The 27,804-nt window shown below is 47.3% G+C and overlaps 1 protein-coding gene across 2 annotated transcripts in view; it reads left to right on the forward strand.

Annotated features, from left to right (window-relative positions):
- Positions 1 to 27,804, forward strand: part of ANKRD33B (ankyrin repeat domain 33B) — a 94,307-nt gene that overhangs the window by 40,361 nt on the left and 26,142 nt on the right. Inside the window, exons 1-2 of one of the 2 annotated variants that reach the window (XM_031666090.1) lie at positions 13,911 to 15,157; positions 15,756 to 15,885. In XM_031666090.1, coding sequence (XP_031521950.1) covers positions 15,053 to 15,157; positions 15,756 to 15,885 — 235 coding nt within the window. In that variant the 5' untranslated portion in view covers positions 13,911 to 15,052. Of the gene's footprint in view, positions 1 to 13,910; positions 15,158 to 15,755; positions 15,886 to 27,804 lie in introns of those variants that run through there. The other variant, XM_031666089.1, reaches the window with a different exon arrangement.

The following is a 27,804-nucleotide window of genomic DNA, read 5'->3' on the forward strand; positions in this document are numbered from 1 at the left end:
GGTCTCGAACCCCTGACCTCAAGCAGTCTTCCCACCTCAGCCTGCCAAAGTGCTGGGATTACAGGTGTGAGTCACTGTGCCCTACCAAAAGGAGAACATTTTTGAAAAAAAAAAAAAAGAGAGAAATATAGCACTTTCCTGACGTCTTCTGGGAATATAGTGAAGTCCAGAGAGGAAATTTTCTTAGCTGATTTGTGGCATTAATTATATCTAATCTAGCTGCACCTAACATCTAGTAGATCTCAATGGCTATTAATAAAATACTAATGTGTTTTATTTAATTATATATTATCTTGTATAAGCATATATTCAACTTTAATGAATGATCCAGTTCTCAAGACAGAAACATGGAATTGTGTGTTAATATGACAGGCTTTGGAAAATTGTAACTGGATTTTGTCATTATTCTATCCTTATGACTTGTTGATGTTTGTATTAGCTAATGCTACATGCATCACCCCAAAACATAGTGGTTTAAAATAATAATTATCATTTCTTTTCTCTCACAGTGTCTATGGCTCGGGAACGTGGGAACCTGGTTGGGCAGTTCTGACTGAGGGTTTCTTGTGAGTTGCAGTGGGGATGCTGGCTGTGGCTATAGTTGTCTGAAGGCTTGACTGAGGCCAGAGGGTCCCCTTCCAAAGTGGTTCTCTCTCGTGGCTGGCACATTGGTGCTGGCAGTTGGCCGGGGGCCTCAGTTCCTCTCCCTGTGGGTCTCTCTTGAGTGTCCACAGGGCATGGCGGCCAGCTTCCTCAAGAGCCTGCAATCCAGGAGACCAGGGTGAAAGCTGCAAGATCCTTTAGGATGTGGCCGTGGAAGGCATACACCATTAATCCTGCCATAAGGGGCCAGCCCTGATTCAGCATGAGGGGTGATCACCAAGGATGTGAGTACCAGGAGGCAACAGAGACCACTGGGGCCATCCGGGAGACTGGCCGCCATAACTGTGGTTGTGAATATTAGAAGTACAGGGTGTGGAATGAATAAGAATATTATACTCATGAGCTCTTTCTCATTGAGTGAGTTTCTTTCTTTCCTTTTCTTCTTCTTCTTTTTTTTTCCCAATGAGCTGGAGTTTTGTTCTTGTTGCCCAGGCCTGGAGTGCAGTGGCAAGATTTCAGCTCCCTGCAACCTCTGCCTCCCGGGTTCAAGCGATTCTCCTGCCTCAGCCTCCCAAGTAGCTGGGATTGCAGGCACTCGCCACCACACCCAGCTAATTTTTGTATGATTAGTAGAGACAGGGTTTCACCATGTTGGCCTGGCTGGTCTTGAACATCTGACCTCAGGTGATCCACCTGCCTCAACCTCCCAAAGTGCTGGGATTATAGGCATGAGCCACCAAGCCTGGCCGAGTGAGTTTCTATATTCTGCTCTTCTAGCCTTGCTAGTTCCTTTAAGTTCTCTGTCAAGCTTTGTACATCCATTGTAAAAATTCCAAGCTTAATTTGGAAAAGATTAAGTGAATCAATGGTCAGAAGAACATGTAATTGTTACAGTCACTGCCTTCAGGTCAACTGTTAACAGGCTTCGTTTTCTTTCATCACAGAACGCTTGTACGATCACTGCGTGGAAACCATTCCCGGTGTCGGGAAAATTAGGCGAGCCTCTGAGATAGAAATAGATTAGGTATATACATGAACTTGGTAGAGGGATTAGAGTTGAACAAAGTAGTAGTTTCATACATTACTAATCTAAAATCATAAATCCCAAAAGAGGTTTGCAGTGATAATAAGATTTACATTTTATGCAAAATTTAGTCTAAAGGGAAATTGTTTTGAATTACTGACAACCTTGAATTTATCAAATCCTAATTACAGGGCTACAAGGTGACCCCATGTTGGAAAGAATTATCTTGATGTGTTTTACATATTTATTTATTTTATTAGTAAAATGTCTTATTTCTTTATTTAAAACAGTTTATTAGGCATCTCTATTTGAAGCAGAAAAGCATAGATAAAAATACAAATATTGGCCTGTCGCAGTAGCTCACGTCTGTAATCCCAGCACTTTGGGGAGGCTGAGGCAGGCAGATCACAAGGTCAAGAGATCGAGACCATCCTGGCCAGTATGGTGAAACCCCGTCTCTACTAAAAATACAAAAATTTGCTGGGCGTGGTGGCGGGCGCCTGTAGTCCCAGCTGCTCTGGAGGCTGAGGCAGGAGAATCGCTTGAATCTAGGAGGCGGAGGTTACAGTGACCTGAGATCGCACCACTGCACTCCAGCCTGGGTGACAGAGTGAGACTCTGTCTCAAAAAAAAATAAAAAAATTAAAAAACACAAATATCACCTATAGCACTGCTGCCAACATAACTTAATTTGTGTAATTTAAAAATACGTGACCTCAAAAGGACATTGAAACAGACCCAAAATCTATAATAAAATCCCAAAAGACTGCTCCCTCTCACTATGTGCCTTGATGATGGCTACTTAAATTTCCTACATCCCCTTTCAGAAAAATGAAAGACCTTTTACGAACATAGCCATGCCAGAGGCACGCACACATTTTAGAAGTTCACACAAGAAGAAATAATACGGTATCAGCTCCTCTGACCTGTGGTTACTATTATTACTTCTCACTGAAGACTCTCCTATGAAGATCTTCCCACATCAGCACGTGCATCACAATTTCATTCCTGTTTTGGGTGAGTGACATCGTGTCCCATAGCATGTATTTATTTATTTTTGTTGTTTTTGAGACAGAATCTTACTCGTCACCCAGGCTGGAGTGCAGTGGCATGACCTCGGCTCACTGCAACCTCTGCCTCCCAGGTTCAGGTGACTCTTGTGCCTCAGCCTCCCAAGTAGCTGGGATTACAGGTGTGTACCACTGCAGCCAGCTAATTTTTTGTGTTTTTAATAGAGGCGGGATTTCACCATGTTGACCAGGCTGGTCTTGAACTCCTGACCTCAGATGATCCACCTGCCTTGGCCTCCCAAAGTGTTGGGATTCCAGGCAAGAGCCACTGTGCCTGGGTTCCAGAGCATGTATTTCATTAGCCAGTCATCTCTTGATGTATGTTTTATATTTGGGTGTTTTTCAGGCTGTGTAGTTACAGGTCTTTATACAGATACAAATCTCTTGACTTCCTTTTTTGTTTTTGAGACAGGGAGACAGGGCCTGGCTGGAGTGCAGGGCCATGATCATAGCTCACTGCAGCTGATTCCTGGGCTCAAGTGATCCTCCTGCCTTAGCCTCCCAAATTGCTGGGAGTACACATGTATGCCATTGCACCTGGATAGTTCTTAAATTTCTTTTTAGAGATAAGGTCTCATTATGTTGTCCAGGCTGCTTTCGTACTACTGGGCTCCAGCATTCCTCCCGCCTTGGCCTCCCAAAGTGCTGGGATTACAGGTGTGAGCCGCCGGGCCCAGCTCTTGATGGACTGTTGTCTCTGAAGTGAATTCCTCAGAATGGAGTTCTTGGGTCCACTTTCATTTTCTTTTGAGTTTGGCTCTTGCTTTCAGATCTATATTGTTCATCCCCAGATCTGGGGGCACCTGCTGAGAGTGACACCACACTGGAAGGGAGCTGCGTCTTTGAGGTCTCTGGGGACCTGAACTCATTTCCTTTCCTGACTGTAGAGGAAACATAAAAAGCTTCAAGCTCATGGCACTGCGTGTCGGCCCGCAGTTTAGAGTAAGCTGGGTGTTATTCCGGGTAGGAGGCACTGATCCATTTCAGGGGTGTGTGCCTTCATTTAGCAAGTGCTTATTGAGCGTCTTGTAGATGTTGCTTCCCAAATGCAACTTGGGAAGCAAAATTAAAAAGATATGATCTTCCTCCACTTGGAGCTTATTGTTCAGTGAGGGCTGGTGTGTGAACGGCAGCCCCGTGAGACCGTCAGTAAATGGGCGTCAAAGGGCTTGGGCCATACTGGCAGGAGACTCAGAGATGTGCAGGCCGACTTGGTGATAGGATCAGCGGCAGGGAGGATGGGCATTCCCGGTGGACGCCACTGCACCTGCAAAGGCTTTGAGGCCTGAAAACATGAGGCACGGCACCAGGGGGAACACAGACCACCAGGGGCTTGGTGTGGCCATGAGGGAGTTCAGAAGCTATGGCTGCAGCATGCTCGGCCGCTCAGTGGCGCAGCACAGGACTGTGGCGCCCAGGCTGCTAGGTTCACCTGGTGTAAAATGGTTTTGGAATAGGTGGCATGAGGTGATTGCCAAATTATTGTTTTGCAAGCTAAGAAATAAATTTAAAAGTCATAACGCATGTCATCATCATTTTATTTATTTATTTTTGAGACAGGGTCTCACTCTGTCACCCAGCCTGGAGTGCAGTGGTGCGATCTCGGCTTACTGCAACCTCCACCTCCTGGGTTCAAGCAATTCTTGTGCCTCAGCCTTCTGAGTAGTTGCGATTACAGGTGTGCCTTACCACACTTGGCTCATTCTTGTGTATTTTTAGAGACAGGATTTTACCATGTTGGCCAGGCTGGTCTTGAACTCCTGATCACAAGTGATCCACCCACCTCAGCCTCCCAAAGTGTTGGGGTTACAGGCATAAGCCACCACACCCAACCCATTTTATAAGTATGTTTTGTGCCCAATCAAGTAGCAAAGACATAATCTTAAAATAAAGGACAGTTCTTCCCAAGGGGAACAAAAAGTAGGCAACCTGACACATGCATAGATGATGTACGCTGCTGTTACACACACGCACACACACTCAACTGTGTTGCTGTGATAACAAACCACCTCAAGTCTCAGTGGCTTAAAATAACAAAGGTTTGCCTCTCACTCATTCATGCTCTTGTGCACTGGCTGGAGGGGGCAGGGCTCTGCTCTCTTTGCCCTCACCCCAGGCTGAGAGCCGTCCCATCTCTGAGCTTCATGGGCAGTCAAGACAGAGAAAAGGGAAGGTGGCACATTGTCCACCGTCTCTCGAAACTTCCTCCTGGAAGCGACACCTGCTATTTCACTTACATTTCATTACCCAAAGCAAACCAGATGGTCAAGTCAGAACTCAGAAAGGGTGGGGAAATGCAATTTTACCAAGAGGCAGGAAGAAATAGATAATGGAATAATGCCAGTGCGTACTGCAGCTGAATCCAGTGCAACTGAATAGTCCTGGTTCAAACAATTAAAAAAGACTGTGTGTGTGTACTTTCACCGGCTTCTTCACAGACCGTCGCCCATACTTGAATGAATCTTCCTCCTGTGCGTGCTACTGTACAGGATAAATGGAAGAGAATGGAGGGTGTTGTCAGGGACGTTTTTGAGGAATACTGAGGTCTACTTGGGGCGGTGAAACACGCTGGATGATGAGCTTCCAGCTGCTTGTTTTCCTGCTGGACTGTCTGTGAGTTCATCTTCTTATTTATAGCTCCTTGTTACTGAGTGCCTCCCAGCAGCAGCTTCCTTTAGCCCTCTCTAGGAGGAGACAAATGCCTATTCCTGGCAGTCCGGGCATGTCGTCTTAGGTGTCCTCTGGTGACCTATGGTCTAGTGTTTTGCACAGTCTTCTTCACCACGTCTTCTAGGAGGATTGAGAACTGAATTTGATTTTAAAACGAAGCTTGGTAATCAAGAATAGTAACAGCTGGCTGAGTGTGGGGGCTCATGCCTATAATCCCAGGACTTTGGGAGGCTGAGGCGGGTGAATCACTTGAGGTCAGGAGTTTGAGACCAGCCTGATCAACTTGGTGAAACCCTGTCTCTACTCAAAAAATACAAAAAAAAAAAAAAAAAAAAAAAAAAAAAAAGCTGGGCGTGGTGGCGCATGACTGTAGTCTTAGCTACTCAGGAGGCTGAGGCAGGAGAATGGCGTGAACCCATGAGGGTTGCAGTGAGCGGAGATTGCGCCACTGCACTCCAGTCTGGGCGACAGAGCGAGACTGCGTCTCAAAAAGAAAAAAAAAAGAGCCATGGCAGTTCTGAAGGGGAAGAGCAGGGAAGATTTCTTCCCTGCAAAACACAAGGCTGCAGTATGGAATCAGGATTGCCTTGGGGCCAAGGTAGATTGCTAGACCAACAGAAGCAACTCTCAATGCATTCGTGTGTTTATGGGGAGGTGGGATGTGCTTGAGCATGCCGTTACTACCAATGGGAAAACAATGCATGTGTTCATATATTGTGCTAGGAAAACAGAAAAAGGTAAATTTAAATTTCCATAATAAAAACCATGGTGAATTCAAGACCTCACTGTGAAAAAAAATAAACTTCGTAACTTTTGAAATTAAATACAGAGGAATATCTTTAGGGTTTTTGAATAAGAGACATTGCTTAAACACATGACAAAAAGCATTCCCATGAAAGAAAATATTAATAATATGACTGCATTGAAATGTAAAATGGGGGCGGGGCGCGGTGGTTCACGCCTGTAATCCCAGCACTTTGGGAGGCCGAGGCGGGTGGATCACAAGGTCAGGAGATCGAGACCATCCTGGCTAACACAGTGAAACCCTGTCTCTACCAAAAATACAAAAAAATTAGCCGGGCAAGGCAGCGGGTGCCTGTAGTCCCAGCTACTCAGGAGGCTAAGGCAGGAGAATGGCGTGAACCCGGGAGGCGGAGCTTGCAGTGAGCCGAGATCGGGCCACTGCACTCCAGCCTGGGCGACAGAGCCAGACTCTGTCTCAAAAAAAAAAAAAAAAGAAAGAAAGAAATGCGAAATGGGATGGTAAATGAAAAAGCAAGTGGTGTAGAGAAAACAATTGCAACACCCTTGACAGAGCTTCAGGGGCAGCACTGACAGAGGCACCTACTCTCTGTGGTGCCTGAGAGGGATCGCCTCTTTAAATTTGGTGTCCCAGGGCCTCCTTTGCCACATCTTAGTGCCATCCTGATGCCAGCTTTAGTGTCCAGGGTTGTGTTGCCCAGTAGTGTAGCTGGTAGCTCCAAGTGGCTGTTGAACACAGTGCAACTGAGGTGTGCTGTAAGTGTAAAATATGCACTAGATTCATCCCCAAAAAGTAAAAGAGCTCATTAAAATTTTTCTATTGATTGCGTTTTGAAATGGTAATATTTTGGATATGTTGAGTTAAATACAATATATTTATTAGGATTTCATTTGGCTTTTATTAATTTGGCCACTAGAAAATTTAAAATTATCAGCCAAGGGCAGTAGCTCACGCCTGTAATCCCAGCCCTTTGGGAGGCCGAGGCGGGCAGATAATTTGAGGTCAGGGGTTTGAGACCAGTCTGGCCGACATGGTGAAACCCCATCTCTACTAAAAATACAAAAATTAGCCAGGCATGGTGGCGGGCACCTGTAATTTCAGCTACTTGGGCAGCTGAGGTGGGAGAATCACTTGAACCTGGGAGATGGAGGCTGCAGTGAGCTGAGATCGTGCCATGGCACTACAGCCTGGGTGACAGAGTGAGACTCTGTCTAAAAAAAAAAACAAAAACAAAACAAAAAAGAATTCATACTGATCAATGAGGAAGAGACAAAGAAGCCAATGGGAAATGGACAAAAGACATAATTAAATCCTTTAGCAAAGAGGAAATCCGGACCGCCAATAGGTACATGGAAAGATAGCCAGTCTTACTGGCAATGAAGGGAATGTGAAGTGAAAACACAGTAACAGTGTTTACGCATCCGATTGGTGAAAATGCAAAGGTATTGGGAATTGGTGAGAATGAAGGAAAACTGTAACATTCACCCATGAGTGGTGGAGTTGAAGTTGTTACAGCCGCTTTGGAGAGGACTTTGGCTCATGTTCTACCCCCAGCTTGTCCACTTAGAGCACTGGTTCTTTCCTGGGGGCAATTTTGCTTCCCAGGGTGCATTTGGCAATGTCTGGAGGCATTTTGGGTTGTCATAAATGAGGGTAGAAGATGCTCCTGACATCTAATGGGTAGAGGCCAGGGATTGTATAGTACAGGGGACAGCCCTCCCAGAATAAAGAATTATCTGGCCCCACATGTCAATAGTGCCCTAGTCGAAAAACTGACACAGACAAGGATCCCAATTAATTTCCAGCCGAGGTGCATCAGGAGATACAGATCAAGGTTTTAATTTCAGTGCTCTGTGTTTGTAATCACAGAACTTTGGACACAGTGTCTATCAGTTCAGGGGCATGGATGGACATGCAGAGACACTATAGTAATCACAATGCATTTGCCAGTGATTTGGCTAGATCACGTCCAGCACTGCTTGAATAAACCAAGTTTCAGGCTCAAATGTACATGCAGAGCGTTTTGTGCAAATATTTGAAATAGGAAATAATGCTCTCTATTAAATATATCGCTTATGGGCCGGGCACAGTGGCTCACATCTGTAATCCTAGCACTTTGGGAGGCTGAGGTGGGTGGATCACCTGAGGTCAGGAGTTTGAGACCAGCTTGGCCAACATGGCGAACACCTGTCTCTACTAAAAGTAAAAAAAATTAGTTGGGCGTGGTGGCGGGAGACTGTAATCCCAGCTACCTGGGAGGCTGAGGCAGGAGAATTGCTTGAACCTGGGGGGCAGAAGTTGCAGTGAGCTGAGATTGTGCCACTGCACTCCCGCCTGGGCAGCAGAGTGAAACTCCATCTCGAAATAAATGAGTAAAAATAAATAAATATATTGTTTATGGATACATGTATATGTAATAAAAATGCAAAAGCAAAATCAGAGCATTCACAGCAGCACCAAATAGTGATCACCTCTGGGAGGGACGGAGAAGAAAGTACAAAAAGGCATTTCAACTTTTTCTGTAATGCGGATTCCTTTAAAAAGTTTGAAGCAGTTATGACAAAATATTGACCTTCGTTAATGTAACCGATGAAGACATGGGTGTTTATCTTACTTATCTTACTTTCTATTTTACTTTTCTCTATATTTGGAATTTTTTTCGTAATAAACACTCAGACACACATACCAAAGGGCGCTTGGAACAGGGGCTGCCTGAGTCCAGGCAGCTCAGTGGAGTTGTCCCTGTGTCTGTGTGGTTCGCCCGCTTTTCCCCAACACCGATCCATGGTTAAGGTTTGGTGCACGGAATGTTCCATGGGATTCTTTATTATGAGCTGGCTTTGGAGAGGCAGTGGACTGAAGTGGTGGTGTCTGACCTGCAGTGCTGGGTCCTGCCTCCTGGCCAGGAAATCCTCTCCCCTTGCCACTTGCCACCCGTCTGCACTAGAACTGGACCTGACCTTTACCCTCCAAACTTCTAGCAACACATCCCAGAAAGTATCTGGTTCGAGATACTAACAATCACACTTACGGAGTGTATTTAAAAGAAAATAGATGTCATATCATAGAAATTGCAGACAAATCGGAATTCCTAGGGAGACCCTTCAGAAAGGAAGTTTGCTGGCTGGTCTTTGCAGCTGAATTCATTTACCAGCCTTGAGACTTGACCGGGAAGGGTTTGCCTTGTATGACACCCAGTGCATAGCGTAGTGTGGAATTTAAGGCCAGCAGTGGTGGTTGATGTGCACACTTGGTCTTCTCTACAAGCCACATGTGTTGAAGACTCCCTGTCTTCCTGGGGCCTCCATCTCATGCTCTTTCATTCCATTTAGGCCCAGGGAAAGGATTCCTGCCTGTGGCGCTGGGCTTGAGGCTGCAGTACTCACTGCTTTTCTGTGATATGTTGAAGCAATGAACTGGTGTTGAGGGATCTTAGAATTTTTAAGACTTGTATGAAGTATCCTTTCCTTTGGAATCTTGTTTGGAGAATAGCTTAATTAGATGATGTCTTAGTCCGCTGAGGCTGCTATAACGCAATACAGTAAACTGGGTAACTTATAAACAATGGAGATTTATTTCTGACCGTTCTGGAGGCTGAGAAGTCCAAGATCATGGGCCTGCTTTCTGGTTCATAGACAGCACCTTCTTACTGTGTCCCCACAGGGTGGAGAGGGCAAGGCAGCTCTTGGGGTCCTCTTGTATAAGGGCACCAATCCCATTGGCGCTGCCCTTATGACCTGGTTACCTCCCAGCGGCTGCATCTCCTAATACCATCACCGTGAGGGTTAGGATTTCAACATATGAATTTTGAAGGGACACAAATGTTCCGTGCATGGCAGATGGTAAGGCTCTGTCTCCAGAGGACATTCAGAATGGAACGTTTGAGTCAGTCTTCATTCACGCTGCCTGAGTATTCCTGAATTACCTGTGTGAACTGAACCGGGAAGTCGGCTCCTCACAGGGAATCCACCTCTCTTGTGCCATTGCAGCTGCTGCGACCAAATGCTATCACTGATGTTTATCCTGGATGCCCACCCCTGTCCCCAGTGCAAGATTCTTTTCTTAGACCCCTGATGATTTTAATTTGCATTGTCTTAAAATATCCTGAGATGATTGAAACTTGCCTAAAATAGTTTACCCAGCAAATCAGACATGTGTTAGCAGGAGCTCATGGCCACCTTTTAGAAATACAGTAGCTCTTTAGAGGCCAGAATTCTTGCATTCATTCATAAAGCCACACAGACATCTCCCCTGACCTATTGCTGGTGTTATTATGGGGTTTTATACAAATGGATTTTTAAGTATCTGAAATGTACTGTCTTGGTTCTTGGAATTTTTTCTCACACTCAAGCATGGTGACATCCTTTTTCTTCTGGGTCATCAGGATGATGGCTCCCCTACTGTGGTACCATAGGCCCCACGTGGCTCTGGGGCTCCCTGGGCCTCTGGTGCCTCGGTCTCTCCCCTGGCTGTCGTGGACTCCCACTTCTTCTTCTGTAGACTGTGCTGGGCCTCACGCAGCACCCAGCCCTCCTTTTTCCTTCACAGACAGCTCTTGTGTGCATTTGTTTACAGTGGTTATTGTAAAACTATTTCTTAATGAGGATGTTATTAATGTAAACATTGTGTTTGCTTGCTTTTTTCAATGTTAATTAAAACGATATCATTTCCTCATGAATACAGCTTTGTTTTACATAAGAATTCTAACTGCACAGAATCATATGGGGTGGATCACAGGGTCAAGAGATTGAGACCATCCTGGCCAATATGGTGAAACCCCTGTCTCTACTAAAAATACAAAAATTGGCTGGGCGTGGTGGCATGCGCCTGTAGTCCCAGCTATGTGGGAAGCTGAGGCAGGAGAATCGCTTGAACCCAGGAGGTGGAGGTTGCAGTGAGCTGAGATTGCGTCACTGCCCTCCAGCCTGGTGACAGTGAGACTCCATCTCAAAAAAAAAAAAAAAAGTGAAGGTAGTTCTTCCAAAATATTCCTTCACCACCCCACCCACCCTGGATTAGTCAGGGGTCTCCAGAGAAATTGTGTGTGTGTGTGTGTGTGTGTACATATATGTAGAGAAAGAGAGAGATTTGTTTTAAGGAAGTGGCGTGCGTGATTGTAGGGGCTGGCAAGTTCAAACCTGGAGATCTGGGGGAGAGTTGCAGTTTGACTCCGAAGGCAGTGCTGCTGGTCAAGTTTTTTCTTCCCAGGGTGTGGGGAGGCTAGCCTTTTTCCTCTTAAGGTTTTCCGCTGATTGGATGAGGCCCACTCACATGACGGAGGGCATCTACTTTACTCAAAGTCTGTTGATTTAAGTATCAGTGTCATTTAAAGAATACCTTCACAGAAATATCTAGAATAATGTTTGACCAAATACCTGGGTACTGTGGCCTAGCCAAGTTGATACATGAAATTAACCATCATACACCTCCCATTCATGTTCCTTCTGTTCTTAATATTTTGGTGTGGTTCTTCTAAATGTTTTCTATGCGGTTTCCTGTGTGTGCATGTGTATGTGTTGAGAGCTTTAACCCCCTTAGATAATGATCATCTTCCCCCCATCCCCAATTTTTTTTTGAGACAGGGTCTTGCTTTGTCACCCAGCCTGGAGTTTAGTGGCATGATCTCGGCTCACTGCAGCCTTGACTTCCCAGGCACAAGCAATCCTCCCATCTCAGCCTCCTGAGTAGCTGGGACGACAGGCATGTGCCACCATGTATGGCCAATTAAAAAAAATTTTTTTTTGCAGAGATGGCATCTCACTGTCTTGCCCAGGCTGGTCTCAAACTCCTGGCCTCAAGTGGTCTTCCCACCTTGGCCTCTCAAAGTGCTGGAATTATAGGAATGAGCCACTGCACCTGGCCTCATTGAATTTGTTAATATAATAAGTGATGTTCTGGCCGGGTACCATGGCTCATGCCTGTAATCCCAACACTTTGGGAGGCTGAGGTAGATCATTCGAGGTCAGGAGTTTGAGACCAGCCTGGCCAACATGGTAAAACCCTGTCTCTACTAAAAAATACAAAAATTAGCCGGGCTTGGTGGCAGGCACCTGTAGTCCCAGCTACTCGGGAGGCTGAGGCAGGAGAATGGCTTGAACCCGGGAGGCAGAGGTTGCAGTGAGCCAAGATCGCACCACTGTACTCCAGCCTGGGCCACAGAGCAAAATTCCGTCTCAAAAAAAAAAAAAAAAAAAAAAAAAAGTGATGTTCTTAGGTGTCTAAATATTATATCAGCCTCCCCAAGGTGGCTGCCAGCAGGTGCCTGCTGCACATTTTGGGAAGTTTTACCTTAAGAAGCTGGAGGAGTGTGGTGGAGGGAGGAGGTGCTATCTGTCCAGAGCAGAACCCTTCCCTGGTTGAGGTGAGAAGGAGGGGAGGGGAAGGTGGTCCTGAAAGAGACCTAATTCAGGAGCCAGATACTTCCGGAGCCCTGAGCATGTCCCTCTTGTAGCCATCTAGGGAAGGCGTTCCTTTTAACCTGAACCCTTTAAGTGCAGGTTGGATGTCAGGGTTGGCAAAGGCAGATGCCATCTGGGACCTTCCTGAAGGGCAGGTTTGCAGTATATGCTAAAAGCTTTCAAAATACCTATTTTCTTTAATCCAGAAATCCTGCTCCTAACGATGTTTCCTGAGAAAACAAGAAACAAAATACACAAAGCCTTAGCTCCAGGGCTTTCATTGCAGGTTTTACTCATGAGAAAGTGAGAAACAGATCATCTGAGTATCCGAGAATAGGGGTTTGTTAAATAATGACAATTCTACCCCACATAGAATAGAATACTCCGTATCTATCAGAAATTTTGACACAGAGTTACTTTTATTGATGTGAAGATATTGCTGATACAGTCCTAACTAAGACATATAGCAAATGGTCCTGTTTTAGTTTAAAGAAAAATGTGGGCATATGTGTGTGTCTGGTCTATAACTTTACTTCTTCTCTTTAATTTTTGGATCTTTTTCTGCAATAAATATGAGCTACTTGTGTAATTATATGCAGAGGAAGATGTTACATTATGTTCAATATGTTTTATTTATAAGTCAGGAAATTGTAGAATACCAGAGCAATATCTCCATCCAAAGAAGCTAAAAACGGTTTTTGGGCGCTCCCTGGGTGGAATGACAAGTTTTCCGGCACATTTATGCGAAAGCAGGCTGGTAGGTTAGCTGGGAGAATGGAGGTGGCGGCGGCAGCGAACTCTTAGTTCGCAGAGAGGCCGAAAACCTCAGTGGCTTCTAAGCAGAGCCTGCCTGCAGCCCACTCTTTTCTATTTAAAATTAGATTATTGTGAAACATTTCACCGTATCGATGGAGTGACCTCTTTCAAGGGGCGCATAAGCTCGAGTGTATTAAAGACCCTTTTCCATAGTCAACAGTTATTGAGTTCATTATGCCGTGGTATGGATGTCAGTGTTAGAAAATCAATGGTATTCTGTAGAACTTTAAAAACGTGAATATTTGTGATTTAATATTCTTCTGTGGGGAAACTAGGAGCCTTATTGAGATAAGTGGGCAGAGCTACTCGAGTCCTCTTATTGTTCCATGAAAAATTATATTCTTACTAAAAATTGGCCGGGCGTGTTGGCTCACGCCTATAATCCCAGCCCTTTGGGAGACCGAGGCGGGTGGATCACGAGGTCAGGATTTCAACACCAGCCTGACCAACGTGACGAAACTCTGTCTCTACTAAAAATACAAAATTAGCCGGGTGTGGTGGCACATGACTGTAGTCCCAGTTACTTGAGAGACTGAGGCAAGAGAATCACTTGAACCCAGGAGGTGGAGGTTGCAATGAGCTGAAATTGCGCCATTGCACTCCAGCCTGGGCAACAAGAGCGAAACTCTGTCTCAAAAAATAAATAAATAAATAAATCTGGTGAAAATCGGCTGGGCCACTGTGGAGTGGCTCTCAAGGTAAACTTTGTGCCTCCCATGCAGTGGTGGTGTGGCTGGCACTGCCAAGAGTGACACTTGATTGCTTGGTCATTAGCTCCTACCCTGGGTTGAATTTTAGCATCTCACTTTATGTACGTCTGTGAGGCGGTGAGCCTCACACCTGAGTCTACGCTGTTTTCCTTTGTTATGAAGTCTCCTTGTCAACTTGGGCTGCTGCAACAAAACACCATAGACGGGGTACTTACTCATAATGGAAGTTTATTCCTCACAGTTCTAGGGGCTGGAAGGCTAAGATCTTATACAGAGTGGAAATTTATTTCTCACATTCCTGGAGGCTGGAAGCCCAGGATCAGGGCACCAGCACGGTGGGGTTCTGGCCCGGGCCCTCTTCCAGGATGCAGACTGCAGACTTCTGTCTGCGTCCTCACTTGGAGGAAAAAGGCACAAGAGAGCTCTTGAGGTCCCTTTTATAGGACACTAATCCCATCCATGAGAGCTCCACCCTTGTGATTTAATCACCCCACCAAAGCCCCACTTCTTGCGCCATTCCACTGGGAGCTAGGATTTTAACATTTGGTAATATTTAATTGATAGATGTACAAAATCAACTCTCAGTGTATCTATCGAGCTTGGTTCTCTCTCCATGACTCCACGCTGCTATCCATCTCTACCTGACGTCACCACTGGGTTGTCCAGAGACAGTATCATACAATACACTGAAGTCTGCCGGCCATCTGTCCCCACGCCCACCCTGTCCCATAGCCTGTCCCTCTCATTTGATGGCAACTGCATCCTCTCAGCTGCTAGGGTCAAAACTTTGGGGTCATCCTGGGCTCTTTTTCTACTCAACGTCACCTCCATTCTAACAGCAAATCTTCCTTTCCAGAATTCAAATTTGCCTCCCCAACTGCTGCCCCCACCCTGGTGTGACACCATCCTCGCCTGCCTGGCCCCACGGTGGTCTCCCACCAGCTCCCGCTTCCACCCTGTTCTTCTAGAGCCTGTTTCCTGCCCAGCAGCCAGAGTGGATGCGGATGATTGGCAGCCGATGGCTCAGGACACTCCCCCTACTCAGGGGGTCCCCAGGGCCCTGTCCACGGCCTCTGAGACCCCCTGTTGCCTCCTGGACCCAGGTTACTCCTCTTCTTCTCACTCACTCTGCTCTAGCCCCGCCGGCCGCTGGGCCGCTCCCTGGATGCACCAGGCACGGTCCTGACTTGGGGCCTTTGCTTGAGCTGTTTCCTCTACTGGGGCGTTCCCCCTCTCTTTATCCCTGTGGCCCATTGCCTTGCCTCTTTCACGCACAGACCCCAACCTCACTTCTGCCAAGCCCAGCCTGACCACCCTATTCCCTAGAGAGCTGCACCCTGCCCTGCACGCACCTTTTTTACCCCATCACCGTCTGCCGCGCTCTGTCGTTTATTTCTCTACGAGCCCCATAGTTGGTGCGTTTTCCTCCCTGGGGGAAGCACACCCCAGGAGGGCTGAGGCCTTAGCAGTTCACTGATGTTTTCATGTCTAGGCCCTCACTCGAGTCAGTGCTCAACACACATTTGAGAAGGATCGAGCAGCTGGCTCACTTTAAACCACCTCTGAGAATTGGGACTCCAGGTCCCTGTCATTGCCCTGTCCAGCCCCCTGGAGGGTAGTGGGTGCCCCTTGGGGTCCCCAGTGCTGACCCACCATGCTCCGGCTCTGCCCCTCTGACCCGCTTCCCCTCTTCATTTCTAGACCGGCCTTATTGTCGCCTGCTACCACGGCTTTGTGGATACCGTGGTGGCCTTAGCAGAGTGCCCCCACGTTGACGTCAACTGGCAGGACAGCGAGGGGAACACAGCCCTAATCACAGCTGCACAGGCAGGTAAGAGCTGGCTTCCCCCTTTCCTCCCAGAGCCGTGGCCAGAGCACCGCCCCCAGGCAGCCCGGGCTCCCGGTACGATGCAGTCAGGATGGAAATGATCAGAAACCATGTCCTGCTACCAAGGGGTGCCAGGGAAGGGCTGATCGCTGTGAGTGCACAAGCTGTGCATTTGGGACACTATGCATTTACCCACTTGTTCAGAATTCAGTATGGGCAGATCAAGCTTTGATACTGTCCAAAGTTTTTGAATATGAGTCTGCACCAGAAAGCCACCCTTGTCACCGCTTCACCTGGAGCCTCACACTCCATCCTGCTCCAAAGACAGGGGGTGGCACAAGGCTGGCAGACCCACCAGTGGAAGAGACACAGTCGTGTGTCTCGGTAATAGTTAATCATGAAAGTAGACACGTGTAGAAGGTGACCTTGCACTTTACCTGTAGAATTAAAGAAATGCCAGGAACTGTTTCTGAGAGCTGTTAGAGTATCCGTGTAACAAGCTGAGACGAAATTAGTGGGAGCCTCTTGTGAGCGGGTATCCAAGCACGTGGCCCTCAGCCCATCATAGTCATCGAGAGGACGGCGCTTATGTCAGTGTTGCCAAGTGCATTGCGGCTCTCCTCCTTTGGAATTGTATCCAGACATTTTTTTGAGGACTGACATGAAACCTATGCTTGCCTCTTCATAATTACACTTCATTTGGAACAGTGGTCTTGACCAGGTTTATCACTGACCCCTTTCAAATTTCTTGGCCTCCAAAGATTCTGTCTGTTTCATTGGTCAGGTTCTCAGTTGCAAGCAAAGAAGCTGCCTGCGGCTGAGCCAGGAAGGACAGGCGCTTGTGTGTTGAGGGAAGCAGGGGAAGCTCACACGGTTGTCAGGGGTTGTTGAGAATCCCACTCAGGGCCTGGAAACTGGAGGAAGTGCCCCGGACCACACTGTATGTTGATTCTTGTTGGGAAACAGCTGTTGCTGTCACCAAAGGGAGACCTCCTTGTCCCTTGTTGCTTCACAAGCCCCTGTACCAAAGCCACCCTGGGTGGATCCGATGGGTGGGGGGCCAGGGAGGCTGGAAAAACCAGTGTTTGACAGTTTCATCCCCCATGGTGGGAGTGGTCTGGGCACCCCACTTTTCAATCAAGACGAATAGAGTGGGGAACTCTCCAAACTTAGAAAGGGCTAGGGGCTGCGATAACATGTGTTCACCTCCTCAGTTTCGGAGCGTGAGGCATCACCTCCATGGAGGATTCCAGGCTTTGAAAGCCTAGCAAGAGTGTGAAAAGGCTTTGTAAGGCATTCAGTGATTCATTTCCTCTCATGGGCCAGCTGCCATGTCAGGGACCAAGGATACAGAAGTACAGGGCAGCCCCATCCTTGAGTAATTCTGCAGCTCATGGGACAGAGAAACAGACGCGAAGCCCGGCACCATCTGTCTGCTGGAGCTCGGTGCTGTGGGACAGGAACGCTCCATCTAGCCTGAAGGCTAGAGGTCTTGCAAGAAGGGAGTTTGAGCTGGGGCAGAGAGGGAGCCGGGCAGTTCTCAGGAATGGCGAGTCTTAGGGACCGTGTAGGTGGGCATGGCTGTAGGATGGCATGTGTCTAGGAGAGATGAGGGGAGGACGGGGACCAGACCATTAAAAGTCTAAGCACAGTGCAAGAGAATGTATTTCAGTAGCGTGAGGCTGTGTGAGTGGTGACAGGGGTGAGAGGATCCTGGGGGCCTAGCAGAGGGCTCAGAGCACAGGGAAGGGCCGGGAGCTGTGTGGCTGGAAACACAGGTGGCGCTGGTGGTGATGTGGGCCATTGAGGAGAGCTGGGGATCTAGGATGGCTTTGGGCTTTGGGACAGGGGATAACACCAACTGCAAAAGGCATATAAGTAAAAGAAGAGGAATGGGAGGAACACTGGTTTTGAGCTGGCTATCATAACTTTGAAATGCTCTGAGACCTCTAAGTAAAGAGGTCTCCATGGCAAGTCAGGAAGAGATGGAGCTCCAAAATCTGGTCCCTGCTAGAAATACAGATGAGGGACAGGTGTTGCTGGTGAGAGAGCTGGGACATGGATTAGGTCATGACGGTATGAGACTGTACGATAAGAAGGGATTTCTTTTCTTACTGATCTGCCAGAGCTCTTTGTGTGTTAGAGATAATAGCTGTGCTTTGATACTCATGAGGTACTTCCCAAAGTCTTGCCTATTTGCAGGTGTTTTGATTTCATATTCACCCATGATTGTTTCTTCAGAGTCTGGAGCACAGTGTATATTTTTGGCAAGAATATGGCATTGGCCGTGCTATATCCTTGGTGTGTCCGATCAGGAACACATACCGCCAGTTTGTCCTGATGTGGGTGATGCTAAAATTTGATGAACTGCTTACTGTGAGAATCACCACATTTCTCCATTTTAAAGGCAGATATTTCCCCTCTGTAATTAAGAAGTAATCTGCAAGGTGATACTTAGAGATTGTATAAATATCCTGTCTCCCCACCAATTTTTGCCCTTGATAATCCTTTTCTGAATCATTTATTTTACACTTATCTGATATTTTTCTATAAAGAAGAGCTTTCCTTTAGCCCCACCCTTTTTTTCAGTACCATTACTCATTTTTAAAAAATGTTGTGTGTTCTACTTCAATAACACCTTCGTTCTTTTCAGTGCTGAAGTTATCCCAAACCTAGCCAGTGGGTAACCCTGAAGATGGCTCCAGTGTCTTTTTGTCATGTTTCTGTCAGTTTTGAGTACTTTCTTGATTTATGGCACACCAAAGTGTTCCACATTCTCCCTGGACTTTCCCAGTCCCCATCTGCAACCAGCTGTATCTTCAAGGAATGATAGCTCTTTTTTAGTGGGGAATGGTGTTTAGAAACCAAAATCTGGCCTCTAGCTGTGCTCATTTGCACTAAATGTTATTGCTTCTAGGCATTTCAGTGAGCAGAGTTAGAAAAAAAGTTTTAAAAATAAGGATACCTCCAATCCAAATGCAACACCATAGTCTTCCTCCTCTTCACCCTCTATATGCTTCTCCCCATTCTTTGTCAGCAAGAAACCTGCTTTGCTGCAATCACAATGCATTTACTCATTTTCCTGTCCTGTGACAGATGTGCACAAAATGGTGATACTAAAGGATAATTTTCAAAAGCTTAAAACTTGACTGTTAGGTGGATAGAAAGTGAAAACTCATTAATTAGTAATGGGCTAGTAATTAGTTAAGGCCAGTTCAAAGGAAATTTGAAGAACAGGCACATAGAGGCAGTCACAAATGCTGAAATACATCTGCTAATAGATGCAAAACTGGTTAATATCCTATAAAGCAATATAATATAATGTTGTGGGTTATCTTTTCTATAAGGTGATGTTATAGACTGAATGTTTATGTCCCCCCTGTCAAATTCATATGTTGAAATGCCAACCCCCAATATGATGCATTAGAAGGGGGGAATTTGGGGAAGTAATTAAGTTTAGATGAGGTCATGAGAATAGGGCCACCATGATGGGATTAGTGTCCTTATAAGAAGAGGAAGAGACCGGAGCTCGCTCTTTCCCCACCATGTAAGGACACAGTGAGAAGACAGCTGCCTGTAAACCAGGAGGAGGAGCCTCATCAGCAAAGGAATCTGTTGGTGCCTTGTTCTTCGACTTCACAGTCTCCAGAACTGTGAGAAATACATGTCTGTTGTTTAAGCCATCCAGTCTATGGTATTTTGTTATAGCAGCCTGAGCTATAACAGGAAGTAAATTATATCTCTACCAGATACAGTGCCATTGCCTTGCTGTAGACAATCAGTTTTACAGCTTAACTTCTATGCCTGTAGAGTTGTGGAGCCGCCTAGGAAGTAAGTACTCCCAGAGGGTCCCCTGGACAGCACCCAGCACCCAGAACCCAGCACCCAGCACCCAGCACCAGCATTTTCCTGGAGGGAAAAAAGACCCAGTCACCTCATTATCTCAGTTTCCAGCTATGGATAGTTTGTTTGTTTGTTTATTTATTTATTTTACCAAAGAGTTAGAAATTAGAATACCACCACTGCTACCAACATCAGACCTGCTAAGTAAAAGCCCGTTATTTCTTTGTGATTGTTTTCTTCCAATAGATTCCACCAAAAGTTATTGGTCTTATACACCGTATTCAAAAACGCAGTTCAATTTTTTTTAACCTCATGCCGTCTCTCCAGATTTCAGATTGCTTCCCTTTCCACAAATGCTGATGTTTTTCACTCAATCAGTGACCTATTGAATTTTTCTAAGAATATGGATTGTTAAAATTTGAAAAATTTTCTTTTGCTTCTTGCAATAAACCAATTTCATTTTTTAAATTGTTTCGTAGGCACTAGACAACCAGGGAGCAATCAATCTATTGCAGATGAAGGTGCTGCCCTGATCCTGTAGCCCAGCCACCTTCTTTTTGAATCTCACTGTCTTTACACTGATCCAGGGTTTTTTGTTTTTGTTTTTTTTCTGGCTTGCTCATCCTTCTGCTGGGACTGCGCTCATCCTTCTCCAGTTTATTTTAAGTCGAGGATGACACAGGTCCTCTTGGAGATTGGAGGGCGCTCTGGCAAAGAGAGGAGGAAAGGGCTCCAGCTGCTTTCCAGGCTCCGCGCCCAGCAGCCTGGGGCATGGCGGGAAGAATTCAGGACCAGGTGCAGGCCCCACAGCCGCTCCCCTCCTGCGCTGTGTAGTTTTACTTCCGAGTTGAGTGTGGCAGGGGAGGCTGTAACAACCAAGGAGGAGCCCCCACTCTTTGCCTGGTGGCACCTTAGGGGGAAGGTGGCATCGGGAGCTTAGTGCCCTGCCTGGCCTCATGCCTGGGGTGTTGAAAGATGTCATCGGTGGGTCTCAAAGCATCCCCATAGGCCACCTCTCCTTTTCTGCCCTTCTATCTGTGGGGCATTGCCGGAGTTTTGCAGGGTTCACTGAATTAGGTGTAATACCTCATCCTCCCCATCAACAGGGGCCTGTCTCTGCCATCTTACTTAAGAAACAGAAATAGGGTGGTGTTCCTTGATGGTTCTAGTCATACTCCTGGCTTCTCTCTGTTGCCTTTGGTCACGGATGGTGTCTTCATCTGCTCAGGCTGCCATAAGGAAATAAGGAGCTCTCCGGGGCCTCTTTTGTGAGGGCACTGATCCCACCACGAGGACCCCCTCCCTCAGGACCTAATCACCTCCCAAAGCCACCTGCTGTAGCATCGACCTGGGTACAGGATTTTCGCACAGCAATTTCGGAGGACAGAAACATGCAGACTGTGGCAGGTGGGAAGCTGGGTAGGGGCGAAGATTCCCGTGTTCTCAGCTCTCCTGGGAGCTGGCCTACCCAGGGGGACCCAGGCTGCCAGACAGAGCTGGAGTCCAAGTCAAGTAGCAGGATTGGATGGCCGGGGTGTGGACGAGGGTCCGGGCTGTCCTGAGGGCAGCGTCACAGCTGGCAACCTGCCTGGGTGGACAGGAGGAGGCGAGCAGAGGCCTCAGCCGTTATCCTGCGTCCTTCACTTGGCCTGGCTGATGTTCTTGGAGTCTGATTTTAAAATACAATCCAGAGTGTTTGGGAGGAAAGTAACCCCACATGAGCAAGGAACTTCCGGGTGAATATCTCCTGCACCTCACTCTCAGCCCTCCTCCAGTTCTGCTCTCCAGAGTTAACTGTTGTTAATGATTTGATGCCTAGATGGGTTTACTTTGCCTTTTACATTTAAATAAAATCATTTTTATAATGTATTTTGTCTTCTTGTTTTCTTTCTTTCTTTTTCTTTTTTTGAGTCTGAGTCTTGCTCTATTGCCCAGGCTGGGGTGCGGGGGCACGATCTCAGCTCTCTGCAACCTCCATTTCCCAGGTTCAAGCGATTCCCTTGCCTCCGCCTCCTGGGTAGCTGGGATTATAGGCGCCAGTCACCACGCCCAGCTACTTTTTGTATTTTCAGTAGAGGCGGGGTTTTACCGTGTAGGGCAGACTGGTTTTGAACTCCTGACCTCAAGTGATCCACCCACCTTGGCCTCCCAAAGTGCTGGAATTACAGGTGTGAGCTACCGGGCCTGGCCTTTTTTTTTTCTTTTTTACTGGCTTTTGTTATCTTCCCCTATTTACTGATTTGCTTGAGCTCTCTGTGGCCAGCTCGGTGTGCACCCACCCTCTGGCCTGGGCTCTGATCCCTGGACGCCCAGCCCAGGCCGCTGCCTGAGGCTTTGGGACTGAATTGTTGAGGTTGCACAGGGAGGCAGAGGGGAGAGGGACTTCACGTCATTTAAACAAACACAGATTAAAAAGCTTCCTTGTGTGTGTCTTAATTGCCTCAACGTGCAGAAGAGATTTTCCTTAATTTCTTTCTGAAACTCTAGGGGCTGCCCCTATCCCCATAGGCATCATTGCTTAGACACTGGCTCCCAACCTTGCGCCTCTGGCATCAGCATCACCTGGGCTGGTTCATGTGAGCATTAACACAGGTCTGGTGGAAGCACAGACTGCCAGGCCCTGCCCCTGGAGTCTTTCTTTGGATAGGCCTGGGGTGGGGCCCAAGAATGAGCAGATCAACAGGTTTCCCAGCGAGGCTGATGCCACTGGCCCAGGGACCCCACGTTGAGGATGGAGGGCTTGGAGGTTTTTAGTCTGATGACGGCCAAGGGCGCCTCTCAGTGGACATTGAAGACGATCAGAGTCACAGACCCCAGGAGAGATGTTGTCGGAAAAGACGCAGAGGCATCAGGGAATTACAGTGAAAATGACTTTCCTGTGCTTTTTTGCCAAAGAGGCTGTTTAGGCCCAATCAGGTGATGTCCCATTTTAATCAATTTCATAACCAGTTTTATTTATTTGATGATTTGTTAATTTCAAAAGTTGTCTACGCCTATGTGCTCACAGCCAAAAATGGCTACAAAAGTATTATCAGGAAGGAAGAAAAAGATCCCTTCTCAATCTCCCAAACATTCCAGCTCCCTTATCAGCACTCAAGAGTTACCTCTTCAGACCTCATTCAGTCCTTTCCAAACACGCACGTATGTACGTGCACTTTTTATTCACATGACTAGGCTAGTTCTGTTGAGATTGTGTGTTTAGTGGTTTTGTTCACTTAGTAATTAATCTAGGAGCTCCTGCTGCATCGGTGTCCCTGAGCCCTCCTGGGTGCTCATAGCCCTGCCTTCCTGCATGGGATGTGTGGCTCATACCAGTTCCCCACCAAGACGTCAAGTTTGGGAGGCTTCATTCTGATTGCTTTCATTCATTGTGGTGGACCCGGCTCTTAGGCCAGTCCTTGGACATGAAGTACTTGCTTCCTAAATACTTGTTTGAAAAGAGGATATTGTGTAAAGTGCATGAACCATGGTATACTTAACTGTCCCAGTTATTGGACAGGTGAACTTTTGAGTTAACCAATGGCAGCAACGCTGTCGTGAAGTCCTTGGGTTTGGGGTGCATCTCTGAGGAGAGCGTGTTAGGGTCCTGGCAGGAGGCATGTTGAGCGACAGGTGTGCTCAGAGGGCTGAACAGAGGACTTGATGAGGGCCTGTCCATTACAGGGGAAGGGTAGAGTTAAGGGAACCAACATTGAAAGGATGAAGGGGAGGAGCTCTGCAGAGAGTGACCCAGGCCAAGAAGCTGGAACCTGAGAGGCGGCCTCAACCTAGAACCCCACTCAGGGGCTGGAGTGGGAGGTAGGGCTGGATATCCCGCTCCTTCCACCCTGGTCCCCTGCTGAGCCACCCCAGAAACCTCACTGGGGTGGAAACCGGGCAGGTGCTGGTGGTGCAGCTCAGCTTCCTAGGCCGAAAGCAGGGCAAGGAAGAGGAGAAGCAGTGTGCAGACACACTCTGAGAACAGAATTGCCTCAGCAAGGGCTGTGCCTGTTTTAAGTGTACACAGCTGCCAATGGCCGTTAGAAAGCTGTGGCAATTTCTCCTTTCCCCTGAGTGACCAAGAGTGTTCTTGCCAGCCCTGACTGAGATCAGTCTTTTCAGTATTTCCCTACTCACAGTGAACCGAAACTCTGGTTTTCAGTTGTGTTTCCCCAGCTCTCTTTTGAGCTTACTGCCTGTTGGGATGCTTTTGGCTTCAACCACAAGGACGCTGCCTTCTCTTGCAACACAGGACATCGGCAGGTGATGTTGCAGGGCTGCTTCACTGAGTAGCTGGGTGATGCTGGGACCTAGAGCCCCTTCTCAGAAATTCTTTCACCTTTTCCCTCATGGTCCCAGGCTGGCCCCAGCTGCTAGAAGTGCCACGGCTTCACGCTGCAACACTCGGAGATGTCAAGGAAGAGGAGCAAATCCCTGTCGGCATTTCCTTTTATAACACAGGAAAACATTTCCAGAAGGCTCCAGAGGAGTGTCGTTGTCATCTCACCAACCAGGGTTGTGTCACAAGCCTGTGCCAAACCAGTGATGGAGGATGGCTTGTGTAGACGGCAGCCACACTAAGCAGAATCAGCATTGTGAAGCAAAATCTTAAAGCAGCCATATGTTTATATTATTTGCTATGGCAACTGGGTTGGTTGTCTGGGAGTTGGGAGCTCTGGGTTTCTGGAGGACGCAGCATTTATGAGCACAAATTCGGATGCAAATGCCTTCATCTGCCATTTGAGTGTTCTCTAAAAAGTCTAATTTCCTCTGCTATCTAATGCACAATAAAAATACAGCCAAATCTGTACTAGGTCTGTAAATGGAGAGAATGTATGAAAATAAATCCTCATGTAATCTCTAAATCTCATTTAGCCAGTCATTTCAACTTTCACCACCTCGCCTCTAACAAAAATAAAATAAGATAACCAAAGGAATGAATAAGGAGTCCCATGGATAGAGCTGTGTGTTTATATCTGTTTCCTTGCTGTGCTTTAACAGAACAGCATGAACGTGGTGAAGTGAGGAAACGCCAGGGGTCTCTTTGAGCTGGTGATGGGATAGAGCCCGTGAAGCTTGTTTTGGGTGTAAGGAACCTCTGATGTGTGCTTGCAGCTTGTTATTTCTTGCATTTAATTGTAAAATTCTGAAGCTATGTGCTGAGAGCCAGCCTGGCAGGATGCTGCCCGGAGACGGGGACGGAACAGCAGGGATTCTGAGGGGTGGCTGTGGGTTTGGGCTGCTGCGGAGCCCTGGCTCCTGAGCTGAATCAGGGAGAGTCCCAGTTCAGAGGAGAATGTATGACTTGGTCGGAAGCCAGGAACAATGCCTCTTCATGCTATTTATCTTATTTTATTAAGCAGTGCACATGATCACGATCTTAGTGTGATCTCATTGTGGTGTTCATGTTGTTTGGAAGTGCTTTCTTTTTTCTCAATTTGTACCGCTTCAAACAAGAGAGTAGAACTTGGCCAGTCTTGGTTTCCCAACGCTGCCTTATCTTTTCCTGTGAGCTTTTCTGAGCTCTTCTGATTGGCCATGGCAGGGCCACACTCCTGCCCACTGGCCAGCCAGGAGGGCTCCTTAGCCAGGTGGGGGCTTGCCCGGTTCCTGCATCAGACTCCTGCCTGTTCTGCAGAGAGGAGGGATGCTGCCCTCCCCTACTAACCCTGTCCGGCCATCTGCATGGTAAATGCCTTATGCGAAGAATTTCTGGAGTCTGTTCATTCCGCGTGGCTGGTATGATGTTATAGTTTCAAAGCCAACAGCCCCCTCTACTGGCCTCGTCTGGAGAACTGCAATTTGAATGCCTTGAGTCAGTCAAGTCTTAGACAACCCAATTCTGTAACATTTTCCCATTTTTAGAGCAGTTTGAGTTCGTTGCCTGTTTTTTTTTTTTGTTTTTTTTTTTTTGTTTGTTTGTTTGTTTGTTTTTCAAATGGAATTTTGCTCTTGTTGCCCAGGCTGGAGTGCAGTGATGTGATCTTGGCTCACAGCAATCTCCGCCTCCGGGGTTCAAGTGATTCTCCTGCCTCAGCCTCCTGAGTAGCTGGGATTACAGGCGTCTGCCACCACGCCCGGCTAATTTTTTGTATTTTTAGTAGAGATGGGGTTTCACCATGTTGGCCAGGCTGGTCTCGAACTCCTGATCTCAGGTGATCCATCCACGTCGGCCTCCCAAAGTGCTGGGGTTACAGGCACGAACCACCGCGCCCGGCCAGCCCTACTAATTTTTATTTTTATTTTTTGAGATAGGATCTTGCCATGTTGCCCAGGCTTGTATCTAACTCCTAGGCTCAAGTGATCCTCTAGCTTCAGCCTCCCTGGCCTCTTCTGGCCTTGGCCTCTCTGCTGGGATTGCAGGCATGAGCCACCTTGCCCACCCTGATACTTTCAATAAATAAACTTTTCCCAAAGGAGAAGTAGGAATGTTTCAGCCTTTTCATCTAATGCATATTTATTGAGCACCCCAGAGCATGCAGTCAGTTGGAAGTTTTAGGCTTGTGAACTGGGTAACGAGGGCTGTGGCGGCTGTGGGATCCCCACATGTGCATGGGAATGTGGGCAATGAGACACCGTGGGGCCGGGGCATCAGGGAAGACCTGGCATTGGAAAGGATGGCTCATCAGGTCACCAGGTAAAAAGAGGAGGCAGAATATTCCAGGTAGAGGGACTTCTTGTGCAGAGGCCACTAGATTAGAGGAAGGGGGCTCATGGGTGAATTACATGGAGAGCTGGCTATGTGACCACGAAGTGGACTGGGAGGGCATTGGTGGTGAGAGCTGAGGGTGAAGAGGTAAAAACCAGTTCATTGAAGAGTTGAGACCTCATGTAAAGAGCAGAGCCCATGGAAAGTTTTGGATGAGTAGTGGGGATGGTCAGAGGCCCTGTTGGTGTCACCGTGCTGCTGGTGTGGAGAACGAACGGGGGCAGAAGTGGGACCAAGGAGCCTAGTCAGGACAGGAGCTGTGGCCCCATGGGGATGTGGTAGCCCAGGTCAGGGACGGAGAAACAAGGACAGCTTTGGGACATCTTAAATTGTTTTTGTAGAGATGAGGTCTTGTCCTGCTGCCCATGCTGGTCTCAAACTCCCGGGCTCAAGTGATGTCAGAGGTGCAGTTGGCAGAATGTGGTGATTGCTTGGGTGAGGGAGGACGTGGAGGGCTTGAGACTGAGTCCAGCCGTCTGGCTTGGGTGATGGGACGACTGGTGGTATTCATCACTGAATAAGGGATGTGGGAGAGGAGGAACTTCGGAGGAAAGATGTTTTGGGTTTGATGCATTGAGTTTGTAGGATACCCATGGTGAAATACTCAGTAGACAGACACTCAGGTAAAAAACTGAAGAAAAGAGATAGAACTGGAGAGGGTCGATATGGAAGCTTTAGAGCTGAAACTTGGATCCACGGGAGTGTATAGGATCACCGAAGGAGAGTGTATGGGATGAGGAGGGGGTTAGCAGGCAGCTGAGGAACAGCAGCATTTCAGGAAGGAGAGAACAGGAGCTCAGAATGTTGAGAAGGTGGAAAATCAGAAGGGTAAGAATCCGCATGTCCATGGAAAGAGCGTGTTTTAGAAAGGATGAAAGAGAGGAGTGAGTGGGAAATGCTGTGGAGATGTCGAGTGTGATGAGAACTGACAAATCACCACTGAGTCTCATTGTAAGAAGGTCCCTGGGGACTGCTGGGTGCGGTTTCAACAAAGTCAGAAAGTGTTGGTAGCAAGAGTGAGAGTAGATGGGTCTGGAAGAGGACCGAAGCAGAGTTGAATAGTTGATGGAGGGTGGTGGGAACATGAAGACAGGCCCACAGGGGTTGCTGTGAGTCACATATGCTTTTAAGATGACAGACCCTTGAGCATGAATGTCAGCTAGTTATTGCTGTGTAACAAACACCTCCCACGCTCTGGGACATTTTTATTGCTCGTGTATCTGTGGATGGGCTGGGGATTGGTTGATCTAAACTGTCCTTGCTCAAGTCTATGGGCAAGTTGGGGACCTGTTCTTGGGCACTTTGGCTGGGGCAGTGCTGCTGCATGCATTACTCATCCTCTTCCTGGGAGCAGTGAGCCAGCCTGGGCATGTTCTTCCTGGGGAGACAGC

Source organism: Papio anubis, chromosome 5 (genome assembly GCF_008728515.1).
Source record: "Papio anubis isolate 15944 chromosome 5, Panubis1.0, whole genome shotgun sequence".
Taxonomy (NCBI): Eukaryota; Metazoa; Chordata; class Mammalia; order Primates; family Cercopithecidae; genus Papio; species Papio anubis.